Source organism: Crinia signifera, chromosome 5 (genome assembly GCF_055691185.1).
Source record: "Crinia signifera chromosome 5, ASM5569118v1, whole genome shotgun sequence".
NCBI lineage: Eukaryota > Metazoa > Chordata > Amphibia > Anura > Myobatrachidae > Crinia > Crinia signifera.
In genome coordinates, this window is record NC_139221.1 from 316,716,002 (window position 1) to 316,735,863 (window position 19,862).

Sequence of the window (19,862 nt, forward strand, 5' to 3'; positions counted from 1 at the left end):
ATTTGGGGGGGGGGGGGGGGATAGGTGCAGTGCTTGCAAATAGATACATTACTAATGTACAGTCTATTGTAAGATTAGTGTAAAGCTTGTAGGGTGATAAAGTAACGAGATAAAGGGCCAACAAATCAGCTTCTGTCATTTTTCAAACACAGCGTGTAACATGGCAGTTAGGAGCTGATTGGTTCTTTATGTCTCTCCAAGATTTCATACGTCTCCCCACTTAAAGCCGGAATGTGGCTGCACGATACTCTCCCTTTAAGCACCACTCAGAGCCGATGTCTCTGGAAATACGTCTTAACGACATTACACGATGTGACTGCCGCTTGCCAAGTACAAGAACTTTACAGTCACTGGACGTATTATTGGAATCCCAACGTTTAGCGAGTTTCATAAGCTGAAAGGTGAAGCTGGGACACGTGGATGTAAGCGACTGGAGTAAGTTATTCCGGAGATATTCAGTGGTGTCCCGCAGCGATGTCATCATCTGTCCAAATATTACTCAGTATCGTCTGATATACCAAAACGGAAATAGCGGTGGCTGCATGCAGGCCAGGATATCTGATGCCCCTATCTATAATAATACCACGTGTGCTATGTAACTGATTGCATTGTGAGACGATACATGCATGAGGATGTTCATCAAAAGTCAACATGAAAAGTGTTGACCCGGGATTATGGGGTCGACCCCCAATTAGTGTAGAATGTACTTTCACATAGCTTACTTCAGGAGTGGTGAGTCCACGTGGATGTGGACTCTTGCCAGAATAAATATTTTCTGAAGAGCCCTGTTGCCACCCACAGAGTAAAAGCCCGCCATGATCAAATTTGTGAATGAGTTTCGAATGGTTGCGAATAGAAAGTCAAATGTCGGGATTTTGGCCTTGTCGAGATTTTAAATGTCGGGATTTTGACTGCATCCCATATGTACATCTCAAACCGTTTATACAGCATAAATGTGACACGAGATAATCATGAACCGATTCAAGGGGTCATATACACATAGGGAAATGATAATTGCCACCACCTTGCTGCATAATACAGGGATTTGCAGGTCTATGAAGAGAGGGCGGGGCCAATAATAACATGCAATTCTATGGAGGAGTGTCAAATGTCAGCACTACCTTTCCCATAGACTGGCCAATCACGGCATTACGCCACAAGAGGGCGGGGCCTTATGCTGCAAGTCACTGCCCACTTCAGCTAACTGCTAATTCAGTTCTCAAGTTTCCTGTAGGTGAGAATAAACCTGGGTGTTCTGGTGTTACTCTATGTAATCATGGACATAGTGGCTTTGAATATGTTCCATCGCCATATACTAGTCCAAATGTCTTTCTATAGTAATCCCAAGAAGGATTTTGGCTAAGGAGTGTATTTGTGTCAGTGGAGGACAATCTCCAGGCTGCTACCGGTAGGCGGGGAGGCGGGGACTGTTGTGGGGGAGGAGGCGGGACTAATGCACAAAACAAAGGGGTGTCACCTCAGTTTTGTGGGAATTCTGAAGCCGGCAGTGGTTGGATTTGGCGTATTTTCGCACAGCTGCTGCGTACAAAGACTCAGCGGCTGCCATAGTATCAACCTCTTAATCAGCCCCTGGGACCGCTCCTGCAGATTAGGGCGAAGCTCGAATAGTAAAGGAAGTTCCAACTAAAATGCTGGAAAATTACATTGAAGAAATCCATAATCCATGGAGAGGTCGGCTGACGCATATGCAGTTAAAAACATTGCTCGTTCAAATATCTAATTAGATTCCGGCCCTTAGGTGCAGTTTAATCAAAGCTTGGAGAGAGATAAAGTACCAACCAAGCTCCAGTTATTGGTCTGTTTGTACTAAGCCTTTGCGGTCCATTTTGCTACACATCGCAGTGATACTAATCACATATGCACTAACTTATGTACCACACTTACCTACCTTCCCAGAATGGCTGGGAGGGTCCCAAAATCGTCTCCACCTCCCGGGCCCCCGGAAGGATGGGCACGCCTTCCTCTGCCGGTCAAATAACGGCAATTGCGGCTCTTTTGGGGAGTAGCCCGGGCTAAACTTACACAAATCGCATAACTGGTACTTGTGACTTATCTTTTTCTTCATCGCACCTAAAAATCACGTCAAACCGCATCGCATACAATCAGATTGCATGCGATGCGATTTGCCGCGATTTTAATATGTGAAGGCACCCAGATGCCTGTTTCATATGTGAAATGGCCCCCCAGACCCCATTTTTAATTGTATTCCCACCCTGATGGCTAAATGCCCCCCATTGTTAACGCCACCCCACTATCAACGCCAACCCGAAGCGTGGCGAGCGCAGCGGTACGCGTCCTCCGACCTTTTCATACCCCCACTATCCACGTCGGCGTGGAGTTGATTTTATATAGTGTGGCGAGCGCAGCGAGCCACCGAGCCCGAAGCGTGGCGAGCGGACGCGGATACCTGTGAAGCCCGCAAGGGGACGCGTATAGCTGTGAAGGTATCCACGTCCGCTCGCTGCGCTCGCCACACTATGTAAAATCAACTCCACGCCGACGTGGATTGTGGGGGTATGAAAAGGTCGGAGGACACGTACCGCCGCCCCTCGCGGGCTCGCTGCGCTCGCCACGCTTCGGGTTGGCGTTGATAGTGGGGTGGCTTTCACAATGGGGGTCATTTAGCCATCAGGGTGGGTATACAATTAAAAATGGGGTCTGGGGGGCCATTTCACATATGAAACAGGCATCTGGGTGCCTGTACATATTAAAATCGCATCAAATCGCATCGCATGCAATACAATAGCATACAATGCAATAGCGATTTTCTCTTCAAGGGAATTTCAAGGGAAATCGTGTCAAATCATATCAAATCGCATGCTTAGGGTACTGGCATACAATTTCAACATCGGGCGCCCAGATAAGTCACAAGTACCCATAATTTAGTACCACCCCCTCCCTGAAGACCCACAAATCACGACACTTACAGGAACGGAGGCGGTGCTTAATGATAGCAAGCTCCGCCCCCAGAAAAGCTGCAGTCTCCTCTTTGGGCTTATCCCGTAGAGGAGACGCTACAGGTAGGCAAGTTTGATATGTTCACTGTGGAAAGAAACCCATAGGTTTTTATAGGGTAACACAGCAAAAACTAGCGTTATGCTGCGTTCTCATTGCCTCCCCTGCAAAATCCCAGGTTTTTCATGCAGGATTTTTGGCCGGGCACAGAGCTTGTCAGCTCAACAGACCCCCTCCACACTGCACCTCAGACCTGGGAATTTCCCGTGTCTGCCCCTTTCACACTGCTTTCCAACAAGTGTGTGGAATTTGATTGGGTGTTGGGAAATTTGTACAAATTGCTGTGATTGGCTGTTTAAAAAACTGCTTTTATTGGCTGGCTGTCACATTTCACATGATTACATCCCCCAATGAGCTTGTTTTTTGGCATCATGTGTGAAAAACACGGGTCTGTGCTGTTCACACTACCGTACACCCACCTGTCTAATTCCCAGGGCATAACACCCTGGAATTTCACAAAGACCCTTTCACACTGAGACAGGACACAGGAAATGACTGCTTGCCTTGGCAAATACCCGGGTTTTTGCGGCAGTAAGAACGGGGTACACACCCAAACGTGGCAAGGCCCATTATACAAACCACAGTAGCTGAACATGCTCAGCACTGACCCTGTTGAGCCACCTACAGTCTGAATGCACTGTGGCGGTGAAAGGGTTTTATCTCCGCACTCACTGACCCATCATTCCTCCCCAGTAGCCAGTCAGCGCCTGACTCACAGCCGTCAGTGTCACAGGAATGTGATGCTGATGAGAGAGAGCAACATGACACTGGAGAGGGGGTGGAAGGCAGACAGCAGAAGCTATTCCCATAAGGGTCTGCGGGGAAACGTTGGTGAGCTCGAAGTGTGTTATTTCATTTATGCTTTTTTTTCTGTTCTTTTCACAGGAAATCCATAATTAAAGTAAAAATACTTTGGTGGTTTTTGCCCCTTTAATGTCCCGTTCAAAGTAACAGAGACTCATTTCTGTCCATGCCATACAACGGCCGTACAGAACCGCTTTGAAGAATATTCCTGCAATGTGTTTTATACTGTATTTCCTTTCTGTCATTAGTTTCTCGCACCAGATGGTTATTATAGAACACTTTGTAATTAATCGTTATGTGTTCCGTTATGTAAAAAGTACATTACTACCATTAATACCATATTAGCCTTAAAAGAAAAAGATTAAAGGGCAATTATAATTGTTCGAGAATAATTCATGAGAACATACAAGTTATTTTGACGCTGGACTGGTCTCAATTCTCTCTTTTTTTTTTTCAACATTCCCAATTAGGGACCTATTTATCAGGGCTGTAACTGCACAGCTGCTCACCCACAGCCCCTGCATCTGGCTAGCAGGGCGGCTGGAATGGTACCCTGCTGCAATCAGAATTACTGTGCAGTGCCAACCATGGGGCAGTGGTGTTGAGGGGGGGGGGGGGGGGGGGATGGGGCCTTTACTTTTTTACCTGGGCCTTCTAGAGGGTCCCGCTACCCCGGTGCAAGGAACCGGGCAGTGGGGAGAGAGATGACAGGATGCCACCGCAGCACAGTCTCTCTCCCCAGCCCAGCACACACTGCTCAGGGCAGTATGCTGAGCTGGAGATAGAGACAGCAGCAGCGGCAGCCTGTCCTCTCTCTCCCTCTTGTTTAATTTTTTTTAATGGGGTGTGATCCAGGTATTGCATTAATTCCCCCCTAAATACAGAAAGTGCTGTCTCTGTGGGGTAGATGTACTAAGCCCTGGAGAAAGGTAAAGTACAGTACCAGGCAATCTGTTCCTAACTTTCATTTTGCAAACACAGCCTGTAATATGACAGATAGGAGCTGATTGGCTGGCCACTTACTCTCTCCAAGGCTAAATATACCATTATCTCTCTCTACTTTATCACACTCCACAGTTTAGTATATCTGGCCTGTGGCAGCTATGGCCTAGCTGTTACAAGGAACCTATAAGTAAAGTGATCACGTCACTAGTAAAGTGCATTCGTCAAAGTAATAATTGCTGATCGTTTTTTTTAAGGTGTTATAAATGCACTACTGCCATTTGCTTATTAAAGGTGATTATCTCCTTATTGAACACATGTGTTTTCCATCTCAATGCCAGGAATGATTTCTATGTATTTTGCCAAGTGCTGGGTTCAGTGCCAGATTAAGCCTTCGGGGGGCCCGGGGCACTTTAGACAGGGGGGCCCCCTTGCACTTGATTTTACTGGCTGCAAACTGCATGCGGGAATATTACACTGTCAAAACACATAGTAAAGGCAGTATAAACTTGGTCAATGGGTAACTTAAGGGGATATATATATATATATATATATATATATATATATATATATATATATATATATATATATATATTATACAAATATCTTGCTCCGGTGCCATCCTGCAGGCAATATGTACAGCCAATATACTCATTCTTTTTGCAGAGTATATATATATATATATATATATATATATATATATATATATATATATACACACACATACTCACTCACACAAACACACACACACACACATACATACATACATACATACATACCACATGAAAAGCCTGTGTTTGTCCCTCTGCACCTTACTCTGTAGGAGACCTCACAGTCATGGGAGGGATTAAAAACCCTTCCATGACTAGGCTGCTGCTGCTGCTGTTATCCATGGGACTGAGAAGCATGTAATGAGCTCCACCAATCAGAGCTCAGCACAAACGTCTCAGCCTCTGCCCTCTGGTGCAAAGTGTCATGGGACTTAGTCAACTCCCAGTAATGTACTGCACACTTGGCTCCCAATGCTCAGCACCATTAATCATTGTCACATTGGCAGATAGGTGAAGCTACAGCATTACCCCACTCCCATGCACAAAACCTTTGGCTTAAAAAAATAAAATATATATTTTTTTAAATACATGCCAACCACAGGGGGCCCCTAGCTAGAGGAGGGCCCAGGAGCACTGACCCCTTGTGCCCCCATTATAATCCGGCCCTGGCTGGGTTCACCCAGAATAACAGTTTTCATTTTTTTCCACCATCCAATCTCGTTTTAGGAGATATGCAATTCACCACTTGGAGCAATGAGGTCATTGCCATGGGAACTGGTGATGTCATCAAGAGAAAAATTCTAATATACTGTAGTTCTGGATCGTTCAGAGGATGCAGGAAGTGGCAGCAGTGTAAGCTCGCATAACTATCGTAATGTAACCAACGGTTGTTAGTATGGATGCGAAGTGGACATAGAAGGTCAAATATGGTCAATGAGTGTAAGCAGCCAGGGTCAGACTGGACCACTGGAGGACAGGAATGTGTCCTGTGGGACACATTGCCTTGGGGTCCCTGCTCATCTTTTATGGGTCAGGTTCTAGACTACGCACTTGAATCCATTGTTATTCAATTAGTGGTTCAGTTACTTGGTGTAGCAGGACCACAGACTGTTGGACAACATGGCTGCCTATTGATTCTTCCTCCCCAGTGGGCCTTACGTGCCCCAGTCCGACACAGCAAGCAATGGGAAAGAATCATGTGGTGGTGGTGGTGGGTCAGGGAACATTGATGGTTGGCAACAACTGGAAGACGGTCAGTCTACTCTTCCTACTCATGGCCATCAGCCACCAATAGAAAGCAATCATCAATGGTCAATGAATTGCCGCCAATGTTTAATGGATTTACAGAGAATGCGAAAACGGGGGGGGATATGGGTTGACCACTATTGGTGGACAGTAAAAAGGTCAACACCTCTTGGCTGTTGACAAATAGCGATCAAACTTTTGACTGTTGGCCTAGACCAGGCATTCCCAACCACGGTCCTCAAGGCACACCAACAGTGCAAGTTTTAGTGATATCCAGGCTTCAGCACAAATGGTTTCATTAGAATCACTAAGGTACTAATTAAGTCACCTGTGCTCAAGCCTGGATATCACTAAAACCTGCACTGTTAGTGTGCCTTGAGGACCGTGGTTGGGAATGCCTGGCCTAGACAATGTCAGCCTATTGACCGTACACCAAAATAAAGGGGTAGTAGCAATGCAGGGGCTATAGAGTTTATCTGTGAGCTCGATCATGCCAGCATGGCTCCACCCACCTTCTCTGATTAGTCCATCCAATGACACGGCCCATCGTCCAATCAGAGCTGCTGACTGTACAGTGGAGGATGGTCTTTGAGCTATATCACACCCTAACACACAGGATCTCAAACTTGGTCCTCAGGACCCCACACTTTGCATGTTTTGCAGGTCTCCTCACAGAAGTGCAATAATTACCTCCACCTATGGATCTTTTATAATGTGTCAGTAATGTGTAATGAGTGCGCCTGTCGGGTGACCTGGAAAACGTGAACTGTGTGGGGTGCGGAGGACCGAGTTTGAGAACCCCTGCCCTAACAGAAGGCACTGGTCATATTAAGCCACAGAGTATAACCCTGTCACCCATTACAGCTGAATTACTACGCTCAGTAACACGGTGCACAACCAATGATATAATGTATACTGCAGCCAAATAGTGCCTCTACCTGTTCTTCTGGGATACGGTCACTAGGACTACAAGCATTAGGTCGACATGCATGAAGGTTGACATGACTGAAGGTTGACAGGGTCATTGGGTCGACACAAACACTAGGTCGACATTTGTGAAGGTCGACAGTCAAAAGGTTGACATGGGTCTTGGCGCTTTTTTTTTTTTAAGTTGACATGTGCCTTACCATCCATTAGGGCGTAGCGGGAGAATAAAATATTGTGGCCACCGTGGCCAAAGCATGGCGAGCACAGCGAGGGAATGTGGTGCTAGGTTTCAGTGTCCATGTCGTCTGTGTCGACATCCGGGACTAGAAAAATTAAGAAACCCCATGTCCACCTTTTGACTGTCAACCTTCCCCATGTCAACCCAATGCTTGTGTCAACCTAATGCTTGTGTCGACATTACCCATGTCGACCTTCATGCATGTCTACCTAGTGGTGTTGACCTAATGCTTACTAGGTCTATGACAGTCTATCCAATGAGCCATACCCATTCCACTATGTGTTCTCTCTCTAGCCTCCGGTGTCCTAGGCCAATTGCACTAGATGAATTTTGCCTAGTAAATGTCTATTGGGTCATAATTATAAACTTCCATCTCTGACACGTTTTATAAAGTTAACTAGCAGCGCACATAAGTGCACCCGCCGCAGGTTACAGCAGGGAGCTGGAATGTTCCCGTGAGCTCATGACTTGCTCTGTGAATGATTTCGATGTGGGGGGGGGGGTGTTTCAATTGTGAATAATGTACATACAAGACAAAGCCACAGAGCTGAGGAAACTGATCCAGGGCTGAGACTATAAACCACAATATTCCTCCTGTAGAGGTGGTGTAGAATTTCCCAGCACAGGTCTGTGAAATCATTAATGAAAGTCAGTGGCTTCTATTCTCGCATGGTGCTGATACAAAGGGAATATTTCACAGGAACCTGCGATGTAGAGAGCACAGTAGTCTTCTGTTGCAGCCCGCACACGCCTGGAGGACAGCTGATCCTCTCCTCCTATTTATATCATAAGTACAGACTCCACACAGAGCAATGTCAGAGACCGACACCACTAATTGGAACATCGGCTATTGTATATTTCGTGTTATTTTATTTTTACGAAAACTGTATTTAAATATTGCTCGCAAATCCTGGAAAAAAAATTCAAATTGTGTTTTTTAGTTGTGCGTTTTGTGCACTTTTCCTGTATCGCTGCTTAAACTCTCTGACTACCCTGTTATCAGTCCGGCGCTGGAGGGCACTGATCCTGGCAGCCCAAGCGCTTGTATGGCCTGATTCAGACCCACTTGCAGCCTAGCGAACAGGAAAATGCCCCTGATTAAACGCCCGTCCGTACCCCCCCCCCCCCCCCCCGCCACTGGAATCTCTCCCCTAACATGCGAGGGGATGTGTACGCTAACTCATTCCATCAAATGGATCTCTCCTGCCTTCGCTAAGAAGAGTCGGCCTGGACTGACATTTCTAGCGGCCGCAGTTCTCCGAATTCGGGGGCGGGCGCTGACGTCATGAGACTTCAGCCACCTACCCCAAACAGGCATCACCACACCAGTTTTCCACTACTCCTGCCCCCTTCCTGCCCTGGAGCCCAAGCTGGACTCGGCAAGTGTGAAGCTCGCCGTTCGCTCAAGGAGGTTGCACATTCAGACCCTAACGAACAAGTCTAAAACAGCCCCTATGTTTCTTTACTCTGCATGAAGAACATAATGATGTTTTTTGCATGGCCACTAGAGGGCGCCAGGTGCTATGGTTGGAGGATGTGGCTGTGCCTGGATTTGTGTTCATCTTGACGGCAAGTTTGTTTTTTCCAACTCGGCAAGGAAGTAACTACCATAGGTGCAAGTGGTGCAGCTGCTATGGGACCAATATGTTTTACATATATTTATCATTAGTTGCTAAATAGGGGGCCCTTAAAAACTTTTGCTGTGGGGCCTACGAATATCTAGTTACGCCCCCTGCAACTCGGATTTGCACAGTATCAGAAAGAGCTGGTTATCAGTATATACTGTAATTACTATAATACTATGCAGCCAGCGGGCAGCCTCGTGATGTCTGACACACTGTTCCTGTGTGGACTGTATGGCTGCAGTGCTGTTTATTGGCAGGAATCAGTGGTGTATGTAATCCTATGGGATTACCACCCTGGTGATGGTGTGAGATTAGCCGGTTCCCCTAATCCCGGTTGATAGATCTACTTATTACAGCATATGAGCAGGAATAATTCCTGGCCTACCCTCCTGGAAGCTGTGGGAGACTCCCAATTTATGGAGTAGTCCCCTGCTGTCCTGGAAGGAAAGGTGGCTCTCCCACATCCACCCGCAACCTACTGCTTCCTAAGTGAAGTGGGCAGGATGAAGATGAAGGCATACTGAAAAATCAGTGACATTGTGCAAGAGGCAGGGCTAAAATACTTGACTGTGTCATTAAGCCCCGCCCCAATCCGCAGAGCCTTTTTCTCCTTCTTTCGGACAGGTCCTATTCTCCTTGCCTCCTGTGCCCTTGTGCTGCTAAACATTGGCCACAGGTAGTGGGAAGACAAGGAGGGGGAGATCGCACTGATTGTCCCACTCCCTGGATCTGCCTCTGGCTGAGCACAAATGTATTTTGAGAGGAGGTGTGTCCACGACTCAACAATTTTGGTCACACCCCCTGCAGTACTCAGACCCAAACCTGCTCTTGACGGCCCTGCTGTCACTGTGATTGTTCCGACCAGAGCCAAATCGTCTGTTAGCCTATCTAGACTGTTACTTGGAGCCATTGGCCACCGATTTTCCTGAATAACACCAATCCACTTTGCATGTTCTTTTGGGGGTGGGGCCAGGATTCAAACCAGAATCTTGCCTAGAACCCTACAGGGTCCTAATGAGACTCTACTATCAACATGTTAACTTGCTGCAGACAGGTGACCGCATTATGTCATAGTTACTAAACTATTCATCCGGGAACAGTTCCCCATAAACGCTGCTTTTAGTCCTCATTAACAGCATTCGTGTATTTCCCTTTACTGATGTCACCCTACACTAGGCACTGATGTCACCCTACACTAGGCACTGATGTTGTTTTAATTACGTATTTACTGCGCTACATTTTCCTACCTGGTAACTTGTATCGCTGCCTGGCCGCCATAGGTAAGACATGAAGGGAATGTCATTGGTATAACTGAATACTACACTTAGCTATAACACACAGTGGCAATAAATGTCTGCGGGAAATAACTATATAACAGAAGAATTGTGAGGACAAAGTTAATCAAAATATATATTCTGCAAGTTAGCATCTTCAGCTCACAGCTGCTGAGCTTCCCTCTCACTGCAGCGCTCAGCTGCTGAGCTTCCCTCTCACTGCACCGCACAGCTGCTGAGCTTCCCTCTCACTGCAGCGCACAGCTGCTGAGCTTCCCTCTCACTGCAGCGCACAGCTGCTGAGCTTCCATCTCACTGCACCGCACAGCTGCTGAGCTTCCCTCTCACTGCAGCGCACAGCTGCTGAGCTTCCCTCTCACTGCACCGCACAGCTGCTGAGCTTCCCTCTCACTGCAGTGTACAGCTTCTGAGCTTCCCTCTCACTGCAGCGCTCAGCTGTGGCGCTTCCCTCTCACTGCAGCGCACAGCTTCCCTCTCACTGCAGCGCACAGCTGCTGAGCTTTCCTCACACTGCAGCGCACAGCTGCGGAGCTTTCCTCTCACTGAAGCGCACAGCTGCTGAGCTTCCCTCTCACTGCACCGAACAGCTGCTGAGCTTCCTTCTCAATGCAGCGCACAGCTGATGAGCTTCCCTCTCACTGCAGCGCACAGCTGCTGAGCTTCCCTCTCACTGCAGCGCACAGCTGCTGAGCTTTCCTCTCACTGCAGCGCTCTGCTGTGGAGCTTCCCTCTCACTGCAGCGCACAGCTGCTGAGCTTTCCTCTCACTGCAGCGCACAGCTGATGAGCTTTCCTCTCATTGCAGGGCACAGCTGTGGAGCTTCCCTCTCACTGCAGCGCACAGCTTCCCTCTCACTGCAGTGCACAGCTGCTGAGCTTTCCTCTCACTGCAGCGCACAGCTGCGGAGCTTCCCTCTCACTGCAGCGCACAGCTGCGGAGCTTCCCTCTCACTGCAGCGCACAGCTGCTGAGCTTCCCTCTCACTGCAGCGCACAGCTGATGAGCTTCCCTCTCACTGCAGCGCACAGCTGATGAGCTTCCCTCTCACTGCAGCGCACAGCTGATGAGCGTCCCTCTCACTGCAGCGCTCAGCTGCCAAGCTTCCCTCTCACTGCAGCGCACAGCTGCTGAGCTTCCCTCTGTGAATTACCCCCACTGTGCATGCTCTTGGGTTTGCTTTAAAAAACTGAGAAATGGGTCAAGAGTTTTGGAATTATGTACAACTGAGAATCAGGCCTTTTTTAACCCCTAATCGGACAAGTCTTTCTCAACAAATCCGTGTTATGTAAGGAGACAGATCTGGCCGAACAGGTAACTGAACTCAAAACGATAGGATGATTTTGCCTAAATAATTCAGATACAGGAACATAACTTTTTGCATAAAAGCCGCATTTGGAGGGCTCCGACCTGGCCGTTACTGCCAGTTGGCAGGAGTATTGGGAATCTCTGACATTCCTCCGCAACATACAGTATCTTCCAACTGATGACTTTGGATGGAAGTGCAGATTCGAGGACTGACAACGAGCCCAGAAAGTTGTGGTACCCAACGGAATGATTTCAAATATTCAAAATTCTTTTTTTTTTTTTTTTATTATTTTTAAGTTGTGTCACCCTTTCTGTTTGTGTTATTTTATTGTATCTCCTACTCGAAGGATTTACTTGAACTGAACCGGGCCTCGGCTGTCCATCTTGTTAGATCATTTCCCTAGAAGCCTGTATGGTTCTTCCACAGAGGGACGTAAAACTCACCTCATTGTAAAGTATTTCTTCCAGGAATTTCAGCCAAACCGCACATAATCCTATCTGTGCTCAGCTGAAGTGACCGGTTACAGATACAGCTTTATAGTATTGACCATGAGCGTGGTTTTTAAAGGAACTGTGGGGAAGATGTATGAAGCAGTGATAAGGGAGGAGGGAGCCAGAGGAGAAGTGGCCCGTGGCAACCAATCAGCACTGAAGTAACATTTGTAATTTGCATAATATAAAAATTATACAGGGCAGCTGATTGGTTGCCATGGGCCACTCCTCCTCTCGCTCACTTCTCCTCCCTTATCACTGCTTCATACATCTACCCATGAAATCTCAGAAAGTGGAGCGGACCTGTTCCCTTCCTTCAGTTTATTCTGTCAATACACTAAGAACTAGGGACACCAGTGAGGCATGAGGCACCATGTATTTATAGATATTTAGATATTAAAAGTATTACATTTTATGGTCTAGTGGTTATTATTGATATCGCACAGTGCTAAAGTCATGGGTCCAATTCCAACCAGGTTAAATTTGGATCCCCCACACTTCCCATCTCACCCTTACCATCTTTCTCCTCCACCCTTCCCATCTCCCCCTTCTCATCTCTTTCCCCCACACTTCCCATCTCCCCATCTCAAGTACCGACCAAACCGATTTAGTTTTTAGTGGGGAGAGAGATGGTAAGTGTGGGGGGAAGCGATGGGAAGTGGGGTGATGGGGAAGGGTGGGGAGAGAGATGGGAAGGGGGTGATGGGGAAGGGTGGGGAGAGAGATGGGAAGTGGGGTGATGGGGAAGGGTGGGGAGAGAGATGGGAAGGGAGATATGGGAAGAGTAGGGGGAGAGAGATGGGAAGGGAAAGATTCCCCCCACCCTTTCTATCTCTCTCCCTCTCTCTACCTCACCCTTCCCATCTCTCTCTTCCAACCTTCCTATCTCTCTGTTTCCATCTCTCCTCTCATCTCTCTCTCTGCCACCCTTCCCTTCTCTCTGTTTTCTTCTCTCACCCCACCCTTCCCATCTCCCCCTTCCCATCTCTTTCCCCACTTTTTTCCCTGTCTCATCTCTCTCCCCCACACTTCCCATCTCTCCCTTCTCATCTCTCTCTCCCACCCTTTCTATTTCTCTCCCTCACATTTCCCCATCTCCCTCGTCTTATCTCTCTTTTCCCCACCCCATCTTACCCTTACCATGTCTCTCCACACCCTTCCCATGTCACCATTCCCATCTCTCTCTCCCACTCTTCCCCTATCTCCCTTCTCATCTCTCTCCCCACTGTTCCCATCTTGCCCTTCCCATCTCTCCCCCCCTACTCTTCCCATTTCTACATTCCCATCTCTCTCCCCACCCTTTCCCATCACCCCCTTCCCATCTCTATCCCCACCCTTCCCCATCACCCCCTTCCCATCTCTCCCCCCCACACTTACCATCGCTCTCCCCAACCTTATCATTTCTATCCCCACCCTTCCCATCTCCCCTTTCCAATCTCTCTCCCTCACACTTCCCTTCTCCCCCTTCCCATCTCTCTCTCTCTCTTTCCACCTTTCCCATCTCCCTCTTCATCTATCTCTCCCCACCCTTCCCATCTCTCTCTACTTCCAATACCACTCCCATTACATATTATTACATAAACAATAAGTAGCTCTGGGGTACATTTATTAAGCTCCTAATTGTCATGTTAGATGCTTAGCTTGAAAAAAAAAACGAAATCGGTTTGGTCGGTACTTGCTTTTTCGCTCTCCAAGGCTAAGTGCATAGATCCCTTTGTTACTTCTATCCATAAATATCATTGTCTATTCTACATGGTGCATGTGATGTTTTCTCTGCGGTGTTTATACCCATCCCCCTGGCATTATTCTGCAAAGGAATGTGGAAATCTCACGAAAGATTTTTCAATTAGCTTTATAATTATTAAATGACAGCAGACATCTGGTTTTCAGGCATGTTAATGATAATGTATAATGTGCTGCATTATATTCCTTTCCGTTCCAAAAACTGTAACACAACATTTTTATGCTCTTGGACCCTTTCCCGGATGATTTCTAAACATAAAAAAATAAAAAATTCTTATCTGATTTAAAAACGGGTTATTTTCAACTCATAAAAAAAAAACAGACGCTCATGTCGTGTTCCAGTTCAAAACAAGCTTTATTTAAACTGTATTTACAAAGGTGACAGCGATGTATAAGTAACTTATTAAAGTTTCACTTTTCACTGAACAAAACTTTTTTGGTGAGTTCTAGCAGGAATATCTGTACTTGTGGCAGGAGATAGCATCGTTAGCCCGAGGCCACAAATTCCTTGTGCGTAACAGGCTACCTGGATTTCTCCTACATTACTCTATATGGTCAATTAGCTCTTTCCCACTTGTGGAAATGTTGGGCAATGTGCAGGGAATGCACAACGATAAATACCTTTATTTACTAAGTCTGAGGCTGGAGATAAACCTCTGCACTGACCCTTGCGACGTTTGCAGCCCAGAGCACTATATGACTTCACAAGTAAGAAGGAAGCAGACATACTGTAGCTTACGGCTTGAGTGCACACGCAACCGGCACCTGTATTTTCAGGTGTATCGAACTGCATTTCTAGGAAGGGACACCTGGCTTGCAGAATGCACAGACAAGCACGTGGGTGTGTTTTGTGTGGCTGCATTCAGTTCTCACTGGTTAACAAAATGTATAGGTTTTCATCCTATACATCCAAAATACCTAGGAATGGGGATGATATAGCTTTGTTAGAAAAGCACAAAATAAATAAAGGCATTCACAAAACCATGCTGCACTGCAGGTGGGCCAGATGTAACATGTGCAGAGAGAGATAGATTTGGGTGGGGTGTGTTCAAACTGAAATCAAAATTGCAGTGTAAAAATAAAGAGGTCTAGCATGTGTGGGCTACATGCAAAATCAGCTAGTATTTACCCTGCACAGAAAGAATATAAATGTATTTGATCCCCTGGCATGGCAACATGGTTTGACCCCTTTCAGACATACTACCCGGGATTTTAAACCGGGTTTTTAAAAATCCTAGGTCCATTGCAGGTGCGCAGGACCCAGGATTTTAGAGGACTAAAATCCCGGCTAGAGCCTTTCAGACATACCCTAGTCCCGGAATTGTGCACCTGAAACATCCCGGGATTTTGCCATATATGTCTGAAAGGGAAACTTGCTTTTTTTTTGCTTTACTGATTCTGTCCCAGTTTGCAAAACTTGTAATCAACAGAGTTAAAGGGGAAATATACATTTTTTATATATCCACTGTATACCAGGATGATTTACAACGAGCTCTCGATTCGGACGCAGAGAAGTTCACATGGCGTGTTCGGAAATAAATGCGCAAATACCGGCGAAGGGCGGGGGGGGGGGGGGGGCGGTCGTGGGGTGCCGGGCTGGGCCATTAGCATATGGGAATGCCCATACTTGCCTACTTTGAATTTCACCTCTCCGGGAGAAGCCCATCGTTTCATGCCCGGGGAATGGCCATCGTTTCATGGGCGTTTCTCATAAGAACGCTGGGCATTCTCATGCCAATGAGGCCGTGACGGACATGCAGGGGGCAGGATGTCAGCTGCCCGCTCACTATCCCCCTGAACATGCACACATATGTATGGTTGCTCGGAGCACCCTTACATATGCGTGCACCTTCCACATCTTCCGATGGTCGGCGACGACTGAATGATGCAGGTGTTCCCCCGCAGGCAGCGAATGGATGTTTATGTAAACATCCATACGCACTCATTGCGAATGTAGGCGCTTTGCGAATGGCGGGCCGGCGTACCACCATTCGTAAGGCGGGATCTGGTTTACTCGCAAGGATGCGAATTTGTATCCGAACGAATGAACCAGAATAACCCCCCTTGTGTGTTTAGAGCTAACGGTGTCTATGTGGAGGTTCCTTGGTAAGAAGCCGCCATAGGAATCCGTCTACAGTGATGGATCTCTGCGTACACTCCCCACTGAATAGCCTGCATGTCCATCTATGCCAAGAGGGGATGCAGATGAGGTGGGCAGGGCTAGGAACCGCTCATAGTTTGCTAAACGTTGGTTACAGAGCCTGAGCAGTGTGATAAATTGCCAGATCCCCCCTGCATAATGATCTGGTGCACAACTGTCACTCAGCCGCTATGTTCGTACATCACACAATCACATGTGGCCCAAGAAAAAAGTATTACTGAACAGTTAGCAAAATGTTGCACAGGTTAGGTGTAAGGAGGTAATTATATATAACTAGCTGCTGGACCTGGATTCTACCGGGCAACAGTTTGCTGGACAGAACATTTTACCCCCTTAGAAGTTGAATTTTAAAATATCTCTGCTCACTGGTTGGCTGCAAATAACTATCACAGTTTCCAGTTCACCCAGCAGGTCACCTCCTCCCACTCCCGTGTCCAAGACTTCTCTCGCGCTGCCCCCCTGCACTGGAACAACCTCCCGCCACCCATCAGGCTTTCTGATTCCCTTACCTCCTTCAAGCGCTCCCTCAAAACCCACTTTTTTCGACTAGCCTATCCCTCCTCCTAACCTCTTTTGATCCTCCTATCCTGCCTCCGTTCCCCTCCGTTCCTACTTATCCGGTTGTTTGTCGTTCGTCCACCCACCTCATTTTTAGTATGTTTACTCTTATGAGTAGGGTCCTCCTGCCTCACGTACTCACCCTACCTCATTACCTCACCTGTCCTCCTTTCCTGTTCTTCTCTTCCTCTACTTCATCTTCAGTCTCCTCGACAATTTTGACACCTACTTCTGAACTGATGCTGATTTTATTTCTACCAGCTATACCCCTATTTATACTGTATTTTTCAACACACCCTGTACGTTACCTTGTAATTTGTTTTTTGTTTGCTATGTACGGCGCTGCGGACACTTTGCGGCGCCTTATAAATAAACGTACTACTACTACAGGTCACTTGATACAGGTCGCCCCAGCAGGTTCACATGGAAAGTTCACTAATGGTCACATTTTCCAGAGCACAATGAAGATGCATTTTTTATTAATGGCAGGCAGATTTGCCACATAACTCCAAAACGAAGCGTTCAATTCCAAACGCAATATGTTTCTACAAATCTGTTGACTTTAGTATATGACCACAGCATCAATGAAATATGTCACTTATAAAAGTCAACCTTTGCCAGCCTTTTCTATACAAGCAATGCAATGGTTATTATGCCATGAAGGTGCGAAATGCGTCACACAAACCTAATGCTCAACATCTCATAGGTGATCAGCCAGATCCCCTCAGGCATGTCACCCTGACCTGCCAGTGAGAGGTAGATCATACGTGCACTGTCGCTGTCTTCCGGGCAGCTGGCAGACTGGCACAGCTCACATGTATCTTATCTGCCTCTCGCAAAGCCCTCACGGTACTCTGCTGTCTGTGTGTCTGGCACACAGCGATGCTGCAAAGAGAGGAGATGAGTGGGCACCTGCGACAGGCACTTCCTCAGTTACGGCACATCCAAGATAAATTATTACTAGGGTCTGGAACTGGAGGAAGCATAACATATATATATATATATATATAAAAAGAAAAATCAAAGATCTTTTAAATAAATACAAGCATAAAAGCAGCTCCCCCCCCTAAAGAGGTATCACATTCGCTCCAACGAAAATAAAGAATGCTGATCTCTCCTCCCAAGGGATTAAGGTCTGACAGCGGCAGAGTGACAAGGAATCACTGGTAGCACAAACGCATACATTACTCCACGTGCCCCTCAGGGGGTGTCAGCACAGGCGTCTTTAAAGTACGGACTTGTTCAGACTTCCAAGGATCTATACCTAGCCGTATCCCGGATGCCTAAATGAGGAATAGATAACTGGGACAATGGACATTCTGAGCAGGGAACAGACCCAGAAACAAGCACAGCCAGGGGTCCGATGCAATGTGAAGAATTCATTCACCCAAGAAGCAGGGAAATCTCAGGGAACACTGGGACTGTTTATTGTGCAGCAAATGAGTCTTCTCCTTCCAAGCACAGAACTGGTCTCCCAATGTTATTTGTCCCCCCACCCCCCCCCCGCAGCATGCAGCCTCTGCCACGTGTGTGTTCAGACAGAACCCAAAACTTCAGAAGGGGACAAAATGTGAATATATATAGTACTATAGTTATGAGATGATGTCAGCCCCCCATCATTTATTTCTTAGATCTATATGACAGCAGATCAGTGGCAGCAACACGTGGCTTTGAAGAAGTTGTAGAACTACAAGTTTCAGCATGCACATTAGGCTATGCTGGGGCTTGCAACTGGGAGTGCCTCAGACAATGTTAACAATAATGGATATTTCACCATGCAGACTTAATTCACTTCTATTCAAACAAGTAAATGACATTAAACAGAATTCATTATTAAATCTTACTCTGGTCAGGGGCTGCTGCAGTGATTAACTCCTTCACTGCCGCAGTGCTGGTATAAGGCAGCCAGCAGGTGTGCCAGAGGCAGGCGTAGATTGCATCGTGAGGACACCACTCACCTGAGAAATGCTGATTGATGCTACAATCCACTGTAGGAGCCGTCTCATCACTAGGAACCAGCGTTAAATACATTGATTGGAGGCAGCCTGAGTTCTCTTTGATGCAGAATCACTGGTTGGGAGGGATGAGGTACCAGACAAATCCCAACTGATGCACCACAAAAAACTACTTATGTCCTTTTGTCTCACTCTTTTTTAAAAGACAGGTCTGACGTCAGGGGTGAGGACTAGCCCTTCTGTAGACAGCCTCCTATTCACTTCTCCCCACCTCCTGCTGCACTCTGTCTACTGTGTGCTCTTAAAGACATCGCTGCTTATATAGCCAGGTCTGGGGGAGCCATCGTTGGAAGTCTGCTGGTGATTAGTGTGTCGACAGTACCACGTCGGCCGACATTCTTCAAAACATACGTAAAAGTCATTTCATCCATCGGCAAGAGCTAATTACCAAACCTGGCTTTAATTAATCTTTGCGGTTTCCCTGCTTTGACTCTTATGCAAAACTGCTGCAACTGTGGAATTAGATTTATTTATTTAATCAAATGAGATTCCCGGTGTCGGGACTATTTATTCAGGATGGAGCGTTAATCGGAGAAGTTTCAGATGACTGCGATTAGGCGACACGGTGGCTCGGTCGACACTATGGAGGTACAGTCAAAAGGCTGACATCAGAGACACTACCTTAAAAAAAAAAATGTATTTTTTTTTCAGACACAGCCAGAAAACATTCGGTTACAACCCCCAAACGCCCGCTTCATGTCAGCCAAGCTCCGGCCACTTTGCGTTTACTACCCATACGCATTTTCTATGGATATTTCCCCTCACGCATGAGCAATGTAGGGATGGCCATCGACCATCGATGATTCGAAAATCATCGATGGTTCATGGTCGATGTCGAATACTTTTGCCATCAGTGGGGAGAACCAGATGGTTTCCCTCCATCGATGGAACAGCAAAACGATGTTTTGCTTTTTTTTCCCCAAAGT

General features: G+C 46.8%; 1 protein-coding gene across 1 annotated transcript in view; it reads right to left on the minus strand.

Moving 5' to 3' along the window:
* Positions 1-19,516, minus strand: part of CCN4 (cellular communication network factor 4) — a 37,641-nt gene extending 18,125 nt beyond the window's left edge. Inside the window, exon 1 of the mRNA XM_083186418.1 lies at positions 18,880-19,516. Within this exon, the coding sequence (XP_083042544.1) occupies positions 18,880-18,927 (48 nt within the window). The 5' untranslated portion in view covers positions 18,928-19,516. The remainder of the gene's footprint in view (positions 1-18,879) is intronic.
* Positions 19,517-19,862: the final 346 nt, after the last annotated feature.